Source organism: Antrostomus carolinensis, unplaced genomic scaffold (assembly GCF_000700745.2).
Source record: "Antrostomus carolinensis isolate BGI_N321 unplaced genomic scaffold, ASM70074v2 scaffold661, whole genome shotgun sequence".
In the NCBI taxonomy this organism is placed as follows: Eukaryota; Metazoa; Chordata; class Aves; order Caprimulgiformes; family Caprimulgidae; genus Antrostomus; species Antrostomus carolinensis.
The window spans coordinates 14,106-27,959 of NW_010294543.1; the positions used below are offsets into that span (position 1 = coordinate 14,106).

The following is a 13,854-nucleotide window of genomic DNA, read 5'->3' on the forward strand; positions in this document are numbered from 1 at the left end:
GTTTCTGTATTACTGACAGCCTCATCTTCACATCTCTCTGTACTTCAGGATGAGGTGAAACCAGTACTAGAGATGCATACACCTTTGCACTGTGAATAATAAAAGTCTGCCTTACAGACCTCTGGAAGTTATGAGATGAATCCCACTGTGGAAGTCTGAAACCACTGTGATACTGGAAGAAGTTTGTATATGATGCAAGCACTCACAGCTGTTGTTTTTTGTTTGTTTTCCCTCTTTACTTAAGAATTTTCTTCTTGAATAAAAGTATTCTTTAGACTGACACAGTGGTTATCAAAAGTAGAATGTCCTGTATCTGTTGAGTCTTAGTAGTAGATCTGTGTAGACCTTCCTGTGTGGGGTGGTCCTCAAAGAAGACTAGAGTTGTTTAAGCTAAAACCAAACAACCAGAAACTGGGCTTTATTAAAATAAAATGTAGACAGTTTGTTTACAATATGGAAATTCAAAGCAATTGCATCAGAGAAAGCAAATACAAAAATGTTTCTAAATATTCGTCCTGTGTTCTTGGTCTATTTAACAACATTGGCTTTGGGTAATAAAATTACCTTGCATTGCAAAATGCTCTTCTTGGTTGCTTCGAGTCCCAGGGAAGCTCGTTCTTTCACCTTTAATTTCTCAGTCTTGCTGTGGGAGTTGCAGGAAGACTCCTGGCTCCTTGTGTGTATCCTTTGGCCTGTGATGCACTTCTGTCTCAGGGGTGTTCTTTTCCCGTCGGATGCACAGTAGCTCCCCAGGGAAGCTTTTTCCCCAGGTCTGTTTTTCCCTCCACACAGTCCATCTGGTCTCTTCTCCTGAAAAGAACATAACATCAGTTTAGAATGAGCAACTCAGACATGTGGACTTGTTAATTTTTTAAAAGGATTTAACAAGCTACCTAATGCCCTTTTGTTGACAGCGATGTCTTAAAAAATTGTTACCTGTGTGTCTTGGATAAATGGAACATGGCATGTGAAGCTGGTATTACTTATGCCTTAATCACTATTTCTTTACTGTGTCCTGGGGGTTATGTAGATATTCTCCTGGAGAGTGCCAGTCTTGGCAGATGTTTTTGTCCAGTATTTCACTGCTGACTCTGTTTAAGAAACAGTGTAGCCCAATGCAGGGTTTCCTGCATTATGGAGTATATAATTCATAGAATGTCAGGTTGGAAGAGAAATAACAACAAAAATAACAACAAATTGATATTGTTGGTTAGTAACACAATGAAAACCTGTTTGACTTACTAACTGTCTGTAATGCCACTGTCTGAAATTCTTCCAGCCACTTTACCACCTGCAGCAGCCTCTGATATTCCTGTGCAGGCTCATCTGTTGCCTGCACTTGGCTGTCTTGGGCTCATGGATCACTGGTCCATCTACTTTTTAGCTCTCCACATGGAGTCTGACTCTCGTCTTTGATATTAGTCCATGTCTCTTCTAAATCTGTTTTAATAAGCCCTCATGATGGTCTGCCACACTCAAAAGAAGTTAGCAGATGTAAACCCAAGAAGTGCACATTTCCCAGCAGTAGCAATCAGAGAAAGGAGGTCTCTGTGACTGAAAGTGTGTTAAAATTGCACTACCCTATAATCATTTCTGTGTGAATAACACCTGTGAATTTTTCAGTTCCTGGTTTACTTCACAGTTTTATGAGTTGTTTTGTTTTTTCTTTAAAGGTTGTGGATAGTGTCTGAAAACTCTTGCATAAATTCATAAAATTTCCCACAAATTATTTGATAGTTATTATGGTTTTTACTGACCAAAGTTGCCCTTCCCTAAAGTGTCGAGTCACTGAAGCTGTGTAAGAAGTCTTGTCATCATTCTTCTTACCTCAAAAACGATGGAAAATAATTATATTTCATCTGTAAGGCTGATTATTTAAATTTACCTACTGCCTTTGCTTTGTCATGGTCACCATGACCAGTAATATAAAAATATAAAATTTGGACAACACTTTTTCCTTAGAAATAGGAAAAATTACTTAAATGCTGAGAAGGAAAATTGTGTGTGGGTTTTTTGGTTTTGTTTTTATTTATAGGCTTTATATTTTCAGTCATTTTATGTCAATATTTAATAGAACTTTATTTCTATAAAGTAAAAGGAGAGTATCCTGATTACTTACATCACATGTGCAGCAAATACTTTAAGTGCAGTGAATTTGAATATTGTATAAAATGTAGCTGTGGTTGTACAGCTGCTTTTAATGATAGTAGAGGATTTTTATTTTGTTTTATTTTTATTTTATTTGTTTTTTAACACTTAGAACTGAAATATATAGTTTTCCTTTAAACATCCAGCATGGTTGCATACTAATTGGGAAGAAAAATATATTTAAACTCCCAAGAAAATGCATGGGTTTCCTTTTTTAATTTGCCTACTAGCCTGTAATGCTTTCTACAAATTGGAAAACACAGCTTTAAGAGGAGCAGACTCTGGCTGTTCAGTTATTTGTATATAATCCATTGTAATAGTTCTACTGCATCATTAATTCTGTTCTAATTATCCCTAAGCTGTGTTTGCATGTTGAATATTATGTCTTAGTGATTCAAAACTGGTTACCTGATGATATTTTAAATTGTTTATTTTTTGTATAAAACCAGAGTAGGGTGTTTCAAGCTCAGCTACTTTGTAAAGAAAATCTAGTTTATATAGTTTGAGATTAGAATGTAAGTATGGTACTTGAAGTTGATTTATAGAAGGTGAATATTACTGCTGCTGAATAATTTGGGTTTAATGTTTAATAAAGCAACTCTAGATGATATAGTAAGTCAGTGTCACTGTTATCACGTGTAGAAGTACGGGTATGAAACCCAGAATGAGTGCAAGAGAATGGAAAGGAATAGATCCATAAATCCAGTTATTAGCGAGAGAAGGTTGTCTGATAACTTTGCTAATAAAGATAGCTCTGTCCTAATTTGACTTATCTCAATATTTACTGCTTAAATATTGTGCCACTGGAAATATTTACCTAATAGAGATAAGTCTTCTCCTCCTCTCTTGCTGAGCTTTACAAGGCATAGCCTTCGCTAACTGGGTTTGTGGTTCCAGTACTAACAAGTGCTGCCAACAACAGTGTCTTGTTTTACTTTACTGACAAGACCACATCAAAGCTTGTTAGGAAATGTGCTTGTTTTCCCCTCACACTCCTTTTTCTCACCTCCCAAATTTCTCTGCCTTTGTTCCATTGCATCTTTTCTTAGTGATCAAAATTGTGGCTTATCAAGAATTTCAGGCAAGAAATTGCAACATCTGAAGTTCAGATGAAAGAGTTGAGAAAAGTGATTCAAACTTAAAACTTTAGCATTGTTATGGAGAAATTTTTAGCAACTTTATTCTCAGTCTCTAAAGCCAACTCCGAAATTATTGGTTCTGAATTGGGTTACCTGTTGCTTATAGAGTAGCCATTAATATTTTTTACAAATTTTTGAATAATTTGCCTCTAGTTTTGTATTTCCTCTCCAAAGCCACAGATAAAAAAAATATTTTCCCATGTGGTACTGTTTGGGCTGTTTTTCACAAAATTCTTGGCTAATCTTAGCAAATAAATGTCATAGACCATTTTTCTTCTCATGACAAGGAGTTCTTTATCTTCTTGTTTGGTCACTGAAATGTGATAACTGTAAGAAGAGGATCTCTAGTGTACTAGATAACCTCAATTTAATATTTGATAATTCCTCAAAATTCATGTTTTGTAGCCGAGGCTTGTAATATGGCCATGAGTCTGTTTTAAATTTTTAATTTTTAAATTTTTCTCCATTTCAGTATTAGTAGCTTGCAGTCATTCCAAGCAGGCAGAACGCTTACCTTCTTCCAGAAGGAGCTCCATGCCATAGAAAATACTGTTTACTAAACCTTGTAATTATATTATTTAATTAGTTTTCACTAATAAAAATAGAAGGGTTACTGTTGTACTTATGCTAAAGACATTTGTAATATTATATTCTATACAAACATAGTTAAGATGATTCTAGGAGGCGATAGTGCATTATAATAGAAGCTACTGTAGGAATCACTACTGTGTTTGAAATATCTTTTTAATTTGTCTTTGATTTCTTCTAATCCTCCAATTTAGTTTGGATTGTTTCCCATTTTTTAGGATTGTTTTCCATTATTGTTTACAGGTCAATAATGACCGACTTGTACTACCTCAGTCAAACAGACGGAGCAGGAGATTGGCGAGAAAAAGAGGCCAAAGATCTAACAGATTTGGTACAGAGGAGAATAACTTACCTACAGGTAAGAGGGTAGAGCCTTTAAATCAAGGTAAACTTTTACTTTTTAAAATATATAAAGCACTTAGCTATACTCTTGTAATAGAATAATTACATGGGGGATTTAAATGAATAATTGTGTATGGATGTGTTGGGGAATGGTACGACCAGAGCCTGTGAGTCTGTTTTAGTAGGCCTTAGTTGACATGAGTCGAGTGGAATTTTCCCTTACATACAGTTAGCTGCTACGTGCAATTTGGTGAGAACAGGCTGGCCTTGTGGGATAAGAAATGAAAACAATGTTGTAGAGGGAGTAACCTTGGTAAGCGGGATGCGCTGATATGGTTTTGCTGACCCTGTGAGAACTGCATGCAGGAGAGCAGTGCAGGTCTGTGAACGTAACCTTTAGTATTATAACCAATCACTTTCATGCTTAATAGTATGATGTAGTTAATCACCAATCACTTAATGCCTAGTGTGAATGAGCTAATTATAAAGATTAGTATATAAGGCTTTGTGGAAAATCAATAAACGGAGCTTGCTGATCACTTATATTAAGTGCGCATGTCTTCCTTGCATCGTCCTCTTCCCGCCGGAGCGGTTGACAACATGGATGAATAACACACAAAATAAATTAGAACATTTGTTTCAGACGTTTTGTTTGCATATGGAATTATAAAACAAACTTTGGTTTTTGACTTTTTGTTGTCAGTTGTTTTAGGGGGTTTTTTGTGGGGTTTTTTTTGATCTGTGGTTTTTACTGGGCTGTGCTTACCCGTTTGGATTCTTTGTTTATTATAAAAGGTAGGTCTGGTTTCTATTTTTGATTCTCTAAAGTGTCAGAATGCATGCATATGTTTGGGCAGTGTTAAAAATAAGATATGACCATCCTTGTATGAAACTTTTGAACAAGTAGCCCATTTTAAAGAATATAACTATGCAAAATTGAAGTGCTTGTGTAGTATATTGTCCAGTCCTAGACTGTTTCAAAAGTTGTGTGAAACTTCTCACAGATGCTCATATTTGTAAAGCCTTTTTAATGTAAGTACTTGTGTGTGTCTGTAAAATCTAAACAAAAATTGATCTGAAAGTTTTGGGACTTTTTATTCATGTATGAATGCGTGCAGCTATTTATGTAGTGAGCAAAAGGATAGTTGATGTAGTCTGTTTTATTTGTAGTTGGTTTGGTTTTCTGTGCGTGTGTGCACCTCACTGTTCTGTTTTGTATGGTCACCCCTAATGTCTGATCTTTTCTCTATGTAAATAGCTGAATTTGTTTCTCAGATTTTCATTATTTCACCGTTCAGCTATTGGAACCTTCTCTTCTGTGACCAAGCTACGTATTTATTGCTTGATAAATAAAAAAGACACACTTCTGTGGAAAAATCTCCCTGTAAATTATGCAGGAGATATCAGTTTATTGTCTTCCTTCAACTCCTTCTTGAGAACTGTTCTTTGTTCTTTCACTTTTGATGTCACTGTTTGGCAATGGTGTACTGTAACTACTTTTCATGCTGATAAATATGGCCTTTCTCTACCTTTTTCTCTTCTTTCACTGTATCCATTTGTTGTCTTATCTAAGCACGTATATGTATCTGGAGAGTGGTTGTCTTCCTATTGTATGTTTTAAAGTGTTCAGGGCCTTAGTTCAAGACTAGGACCTCTATGTGCAATGAATAACAACAGTAAAAAGAGTTTAGGAGAACAGGAGCTCAAAATTGAAGCATTAAATAAACGCTTACATTGTTTTCTAGTGAATTTGAAATAAATTTACTCTCTTTCCTCCTGAAATTTATTTAGATGCTTATAGTCTATGATCAAGTGCTTCCTTTCCTCTCCATAGACCTAATTTATTCTCATTTTAAAAAAAATGTAGAAGAAATATTAAGAATGAAACCAGTGACAAAACACAACACATATAGAATCCTAGTATTTCATATTTGTAGCACAATTAGTTAAAGCCTTTCAGAAAGTTTATTATATCCTCATGCACTTCAAAAAAAGGTAACTGGCTTTATCCTCATTATCTTGAGAAGGAAAGCTGATGATGAGCATGAGCAGGTGATCTGCAGAAAGTTGTGGCAATGTGTTCAGAGTTAGAATTAGTTCTAACATACTTGGCTCAATTTCCATCATTCAGGCAATTTTTGTTTCTGTTTTATTTATGTATTTGTTAAAAATGAATAAATAAAGACATTTCTGTCATGTGAAGAACTGAATGTTTTTTCCATATTTATGCATTTAAAATATAAAATTAATCATTATGAGTTCATCCCATAACACTGAGAAACACATAAGAAAATTAGTATTTCCCTCCTTTTTTATTTTCTTTTTTTTAAAAGTTCAATTACAGAGGAAATTACATAATTTCTGTTTTTAATATGTCATTACTGGTAGATTACAGAAATTAGAAACATAGAAATGTATTACAGCTGCACATCAAATTCCATTTGACTGTTTCACATGGAAGGATCTAGGAATTATACAGAAGGGACATGTGTTTCCTTAGTAATTGTCTTTGAGGTTTAAGTTGAAGAATGGTGATACATATTTAAAAAAAATGTAATTCTAGCTTTGATAAATGTTGATAGTTTTAGCATAATAACTGTACAGGTCATCAAAAATAAATTCTTGGGTTTAGCAAATACGTAGCAACACATTAAAATTATTTGGGAATTTTATGAATAATATTACCCTGTTTATTCTATATATCTTTTAGGTTAGTTGAAATATTTTAGCTGGGTTGGATACATGGATATGTATGTTTATGGATAATCATTTACCTTCAGGTGCATACTATTAACATCATTCATATAAAAGATTCAAACCCCAAGGCAGAGTAATTCTCAATATGTGCAACATTGCCCAAAGTTGGGGTGGAAACCGAGCCAGCTCTTCAATATTCTTTCTTATGAGTAATTACAGTCTTTGCGATGGGTCGTTCACATATATAATTACTATCATCTCTCTTTTCCTTTTTATTATCATTCTTCTGTCTGAAAAAATCTTGAGGGTGCAATCTCTTGCCTACATGCCTGTAAGCCAGACATAAGCTTTTGGAGCCCCTCTAAAGATTCACCTATTTCCTGTCTTGAATGATTGTTGCAAGTCATCATCCAAATCTGGAATATATGACTACACAGTTGGAGATCAAGTTGACTTATTTTTCTAGCGTGGTTTCAGGATTTTGAAGAGTGCAGGGCTGACTGTGAGTGTGCAATGTAAAGCAGTCCATAGTCTAAAACTACACATATACACCTCTATTTATAGTGTAACTGTATTAAAGAATAAAATAAAACAAAACAAAAAAAAAAATCAACAAGCCTTTTACCCCAACTTCATGCCAAAAAGAACTGTCTGACACATGTTTTTTTTGGTGAAGAATAAAAGTACCATATAGTTTTCTTTCTGGTACATGTTGAACAGTGACAGCTGCATTATTTTGGGACATCTCCCTGGAAAATCATTTAGCTGAATGATTGTGAATAGTGATGACTGCTGGTTCATTTGGATGGCATTACCATAAATTTGATTTAATGAGGCTACATTTAGCTATTTCCCTTTAGTTAGAGCAACACTTAAAAAGCTAGGAGCTTACGTTTAAGCTTATTATTTTCAGAGATGTTCGTTATCAAACAATTTAAGAGAATGTGCAAGAGAAGTCAGACAAGTACTGGGTATTCTGGAAGTGGTATTTATTTTAGGAAGTTTATGATTTAGCATGCAGTCTCCCAATAGCAGAATATTTTTCTCTCAATTTTTTTTTAAAAATCAAAATGTTTTGTTCAACATGGAAAGTTAAAAATATAATCAGGTGAGGAAGTTACTAAGTGCTCAACAGCATCACCAATTACATTAGACATAGTTTGCAGTATTCATACCATTTAGTTGGGGTTGTGTGTGTATGCAAAGAAAAGAAAGTTGCTTACAAGGCTTTATTCTGAGATTTCTGGATTTCGCAGTATTTTTTTGTGATTTGATGGATTCTCAGCAATGTTTGTAACTTAATATGCTTTTCTTTCTCTTTCTTTTTATTTTACTACTATATATTGTAATAATTCTGAATTACCTACTGAAAGTCTTTGGTGGGTTGAAATTTAAATGTGATTATATTTCTAATCTGACATTTTGTCCAGTGAGTGATCATAATGAGTGATCATTGGATTTTTTTTTTTATTAATTATTATTTTTTGGGGGGGGTAGTTGCACACCTCTGGCTCTTATTCATGTTTTTTTTGTGAACAGATTATTTCATTGTGTTTTGAACCATCTTTACTGTTTGATATTGTAAACTCATCTGTATTTTGCTGTTCTTTTCCTGTTTTTGTCAGGTTGCTGAATTAATTGCACAGCACTGGAAGAATGATTTGATTCCTTCCCTGTAACACTAGAAAATAAAACTTAGGCATATGGATGAATCACAGAATCACAGAGTCTAAGCATTTAAAAAATTAATCTTTCAGGCAAAATAGATTTAAAAGTGAAACAAAAGAATTAAAGAGAAAATAGCATTCAGTAAACAAATTTTTCTGACTTTTTGTGAAGGCTTAGAAAGGAACTGAATAGTCTTTATCAGATGAAAGTGTAAAAATGATTTGACTTTTCAGTATGTCTTGAGACATGTCTGGGGTCATCTTCATTAAGTTACTTAGTAAATTCGGTAACTGAAAGTGTGGTATTAGGATAATAACCACTTCATAAAGTGTGATCACTGCTGATATCTACGTGAGGTTTTCTCTGGATTTTCTTTATAGTAGATTGAGAAGCATAATGTAATTAGTCCATCTGCATGCTGAGATGTTTTACTGAAGCTTCAATAAATTGTAGAAGGGTAGGTGCAAACTAGAGGAATTAACATCAGAGGCAGAGAAGACTCCCCATCTCTCAAATCAAATACATAATATTTCTGACTAGAGAAGGAAGAAAATTTTCTGTCAGCATTGAGGGGAGCTGGTATGAAAAAGGAACCCTTACAAGTGAAATTACAAAGAAGGGGGAATAGAAGATGATGTGAATTACATTTGTGATAACTGGGATGGGAAACACCTTTCCTTAACATCATTCCCTCAAAAAATGGAATTTTGCACATAATTTGTGTTGGACTGTCTCCTTGAGCAAACTGTAGAATTAAGGAATAAAATATTTACTGAAAATATAAAAAGAACACCTGTGTTAATGAGCGTCGCACTGTGTTTATGGGGTTACTCTGTAATTTGTATCAGACTGCTCGACTGCTGCACTGTAATCTGTCTTGTTTCATTGGATGAGAGCTAAACTCTCTAACTTTTTTAAATTTACAAACAACACAGTCGTTTCTCTTATAGTAAAATGTAGTTTAAGCAGCAGAGTTTACTTCTGCCAGTTTGTCATGTGTTTTGATGGCTAACTGCAGACTTGAAAACAGTGGAAAGTGGTGAGGCACTGAAGCAACACTTCTGACATCTTTCCCATCTGGTCCTGCTGACTGTGAACAGCCTAACCAAGAGCCCTGGAGAAGAAAGCTCTTTGAGCACTGAGAGAAATGGAAGATGAGGACCTGGAAATAGCACTAAGACTATTTTTGCTGTAGCCAAACAATGACAGTGAATGTTCCCAGGCACTGGAACATAATATTCTATATTGTTGAATTGTTAGAACAGTTCCTGGCACGCTTTTAACTCACATCAGGTAGTTTTCTCCCAAACAATTCTTAGACTGTGTTTGAGACTTAGCATTGAGTATCAAGATCTTGGAGTTACTACAGGCTGTGTTTGAGACTTAGCACAAGACACTTTTCATAAATCGACTGTGTGTGGCTACCCTGTTTTAAGAGGTTTGGAAAGTTTAATAGCATGGATGGAGTCTGTTCTGTGGCAGCTAGAATGTCTCAGGCATATTTGAGTTACTACTATAGATTTTGCCTATGTTTACATGTTTCAAATTATCAAGTTTCTAGCAATTTTGATTTTATTTGATTTTTGTTACTATTGTTATATGCCAGTAATCTGAATGTAAAAATACCACAAACTGTAATTTTGGAGCCACATATGTTAAGAAAATACTGTGGTGTTTCATTTTATTTCAGCAGCTTATGAAGTTAGTGGAGTGTGTTTTCATTTTACTCAAGAGTACTCAGTCACTCAACAGGAATAAGAAACAAAAATGAACTTGTGGTACAAATAATGTGCTAGAGAACATTATACTTATTGATTTTTTTTAATTTAATATGTAGAATTATGTGAACCATCTTGCTGATGGTTCATTTAAAATACTGCTGTTCAGGAGAAAAATAAATATGCACTTGGTAATGGGTATTTCCCACTATGGCTCTAATTTCCCCTCAAAACTTTTTCCAGTTTGCAGATTTATTTTAATTCTTCCCAGGATTTCAGTCTCTCTTTTGTTGTTGTTTTTATTTTAGTTGTAGATAGAAAATTTAAGATGAAAAAATGTTGCATTTTAAACAATATATTTAAAGTATCTGGCTTTACTACCATCAGTATTCTGCAAAATTTGTGCTAAACAGCTTGAGACTAACAGTTGCAGAGGAATTTTACAGCCATCTTATCTTTAACTGGATATTAAAATAGTAGATTACAGTCATCTGCACTGAGTTTTGAGTTATATACATGGGGGAAAACAGTCTTTAACTCATGTACACATATTCAGTTGACTAATACCATTGAGTATCAAGATCTTGGAGTTACTACAGATAATTCTCTGAAAACATAATTTCAGTGTGAAACAGTATGTAAACAATGCATCGGCATCAAGAATAGACTGAGCACTTCTAGTCCCTTAGAAAGGACATAAGAGGAAAGTAATGTGGATGATCAAATCCATGGGCCTGAGAGTAAAGACTAAATAGATGAAGAATTCCGTGTACTAAGAGAACTGGAAAGGGGATGTGATATGCAGAGGTCTGCAAAATCTTGAGTACCCTGGAGAACTTAAATAGAGAATGACAGTTTAGTGTCTTCTAAAGAAGACAGACTTCAGTACAAGACTCGTACTGTGCTGCTTCTGCAGAATTAAGTTTAAGGTTGAATTTAACAAGCCTTACATATTTGGGTCAGTCAGTCATAATAGCATGGAATCTGCTTCAGTCTCATTAGTCTTGTAAAGATTTATAGTGGCAGCATTTCTTTGGTGAACCATAGGTACTAAAAAGAACTTTTAAATAATTTTATTGAAAGGCTAATGATTCCTGTTTGATATGTCTCAGTTAAAATAGTTTTTAAATGGATGCAGGAGAACAATTTTAAATAAGTCTTACGAAGATAAGTAGCTACTCAAGTCACTTATTCAAAAGAAGCCGTTCAAGGATATTCCTTCAAACAGGCAAACGAATGATTGTTAATTAAATCCAAGACCAAACACTACTATTTCTCTCATTGCTAATGCAGATTTGTAGTCTCTAATGGGATAGGTGATTTCCCAGCTCCATTAGTAATGGAGATGCCAGCCAGACTTCTGTAACTCTGCCACACTCGTACAACCTGTGTACCTCATTACAAAGGTGGTGATGTACTGCAGAAGAATTAGGGAGATAGGTTCCTTGCAGAGAAAAATTGGAAATACTACTTCCCTTGTAACCTAGGCAGGAAAAGTCATTTGCAGTCTAAAGGACTGTAAAACCTCTTAAGGGAAAGAAGGAGCTGGAATCTGCCAGTGCTTACAAGTAGGAAATAATGGCATATTGCCTTTATTTGGGTGAGAGTGTAGCTGTATTAATTTAGTGGAAATCCTGAATTTTGTGTATGCCCATGTTACTGGTGATGAAAGCTATAAAATCTATTTTGCCAGTTATACAAATCCACTTTTATTTTAGGTGGCATGTAACATTATCTTCCGCAGAGATACATAATTTTTAATAATTTTACAGTTTTTTATTTTCAGTTGCAGTGTTCATAGTAGTAATTCTGAGAGAAATAAAAGGTATAAACTCTAGCATGGCTTGGCAGTCTGATCTTCTACATATTGAAGTATGTTTTATGTGCTTGGTTTGTTGGGGTTTTTTTTATTGTTTGAGTTGTTGGGTTTTTTTTAATGCAGTTGTGTGGCTGTTACATTACAGGGCTCAACAGTCTTGGAGGTCTCTCCCATCCCTCTCTTGATTATGTAGACAAATCAACTGGGTATGAGAGTCTGTGATGAGCAGTGTAGTTAGGGATGAGAACAGTGCACTGCTCATTCAAATCGGAGATTTTTAATCCTTTTGTATGACTTCTATCAGTCTTCACTGGATTTGAAACTGACTGTTATCCTTTATCAACTCAATACCTTTATGGGTTGCTTTGGTTGGCAGTTTTAGTTTGTGAACACACAAGCTATTCTGATGCATGCAACGTGATTGTGATTTTTCTTCCTTCTTGATGTTTATTAATTCCACTTTTTTTAGGAAATCCCAGTTGAAACTGCAATATATCTAAGTATCTCTACTTTATTTTTCTTTTTTTAGTCCTCAGTAAATAATTTAAGCTCAAATACTTCCTTGCTTTAAAATTTGAGTATAGCAATTTGAAAAAAGCACAATCATAAAGAAATTACTTAACTAGTTTTCTGTTTAAGTCACAAACTAATACTAATATATATACTTTCTAGTTAAGCCTCTGAGTAATGTTAAAACCCAAGTAAGTACATTATATTAACATTGGTAAGCAGTCACAGTACCAATTTATATTTCTTTATGGGATTCCTACTTGATTTCCATGATACTTTTATGAAGCTATTGCACGAAACTTGCATTTGCCTACAAGAAAATGAGAAGGGAACCACTTACCAAAGTTTACCCCATTTCAAATATATCATCAATTAAATGCTTTCATTTTCAAGAGGACACAGGCATTTGAAGATAACAAAGTGTAGAAAATATTGTCTGTCGGTATTTTCTGGAAATTCTCAGAGATTCTCCCTTTCAAAATAGTTACCAGAAAGTTAGTTTCAATAAGAATTTTTTCCCTGTGAAAAAAAAAATGGGAAGAAAAAAATGGGAAGACAGTCTTTATAACATGCTTTGTGGCCCTGTTGACATCTCTAATGTATCTGTTGTTCCCTTTTGCATGAATTTTTAAAATGGCTCAACAAAAGTATATTGCAAAATCATTAATTAATTTAAGAAATAAATTAATATCTTATGACAGACTCATATGTTCTACTTTTTGATAAATACATTTTTCTAATCGTTTATTTTTGGCCATAATAGATATTTTTACAATCAAGTTATAGGGTGTTGCACAATGGTATTAAAACTCTTCTGAGATAAAATGTAAAAAGTATGAATTATTAAGTAGCAGTTAAAACATTTAGACACATCTTTCAAAAATAGAAGTAAAACAGAGAAAGAAACACAAAATACATATTTACACATCTGCTTCTGACAATTCTCTAAATGATAGAAAGAAACTTCTTATAATTTTTTTATTAGTCTGATTTTTCAGTTAAAAAAATGAGCAACATAACAATATACACTATTGTCTTTATTTTTTGAGCTGAAGTCTTACCTGCACAGTAACAATTAACAGCACAAAATGATTCTACTTGCACCTGCTATCATTGCATTTTATTTCAGGGTGTAAATAAGTCTGTAGATATTTTTTCCCAGAATTCTTTCTTTGTGTACTTGCACACAATACTAGAAAAACTCTCTTTCTTTCCTAAAAGACTG

At 34.1% G+C, this 13,854-nt stretch overlaps 1 protein-coding gene across 2 annotated transcripts in view; it reads left to right on the forward strand.

Annotated features, from left to right (window-relative positions):
- The window catches only part of FUT8 (fucosyltransferase 8), a 63,541-nt gene that overhangs the window by 12,237 nt on the left and 37,450 nt on the right, over nt 1-13,854 (forward strand). For both annotated transcript variants that reach the window (XM_010177635.1, XM_010177636.1), the window contains exon 4: nt 4,119-4,233. In XM_010177635.1, coding sequence (XP_010175937.1) covers nt 4,119-4,233 — 115 coding nt within the window. The remainder of the gene's footprint in view (nt 1-4,118; nt 4,234-13,854) is intronic.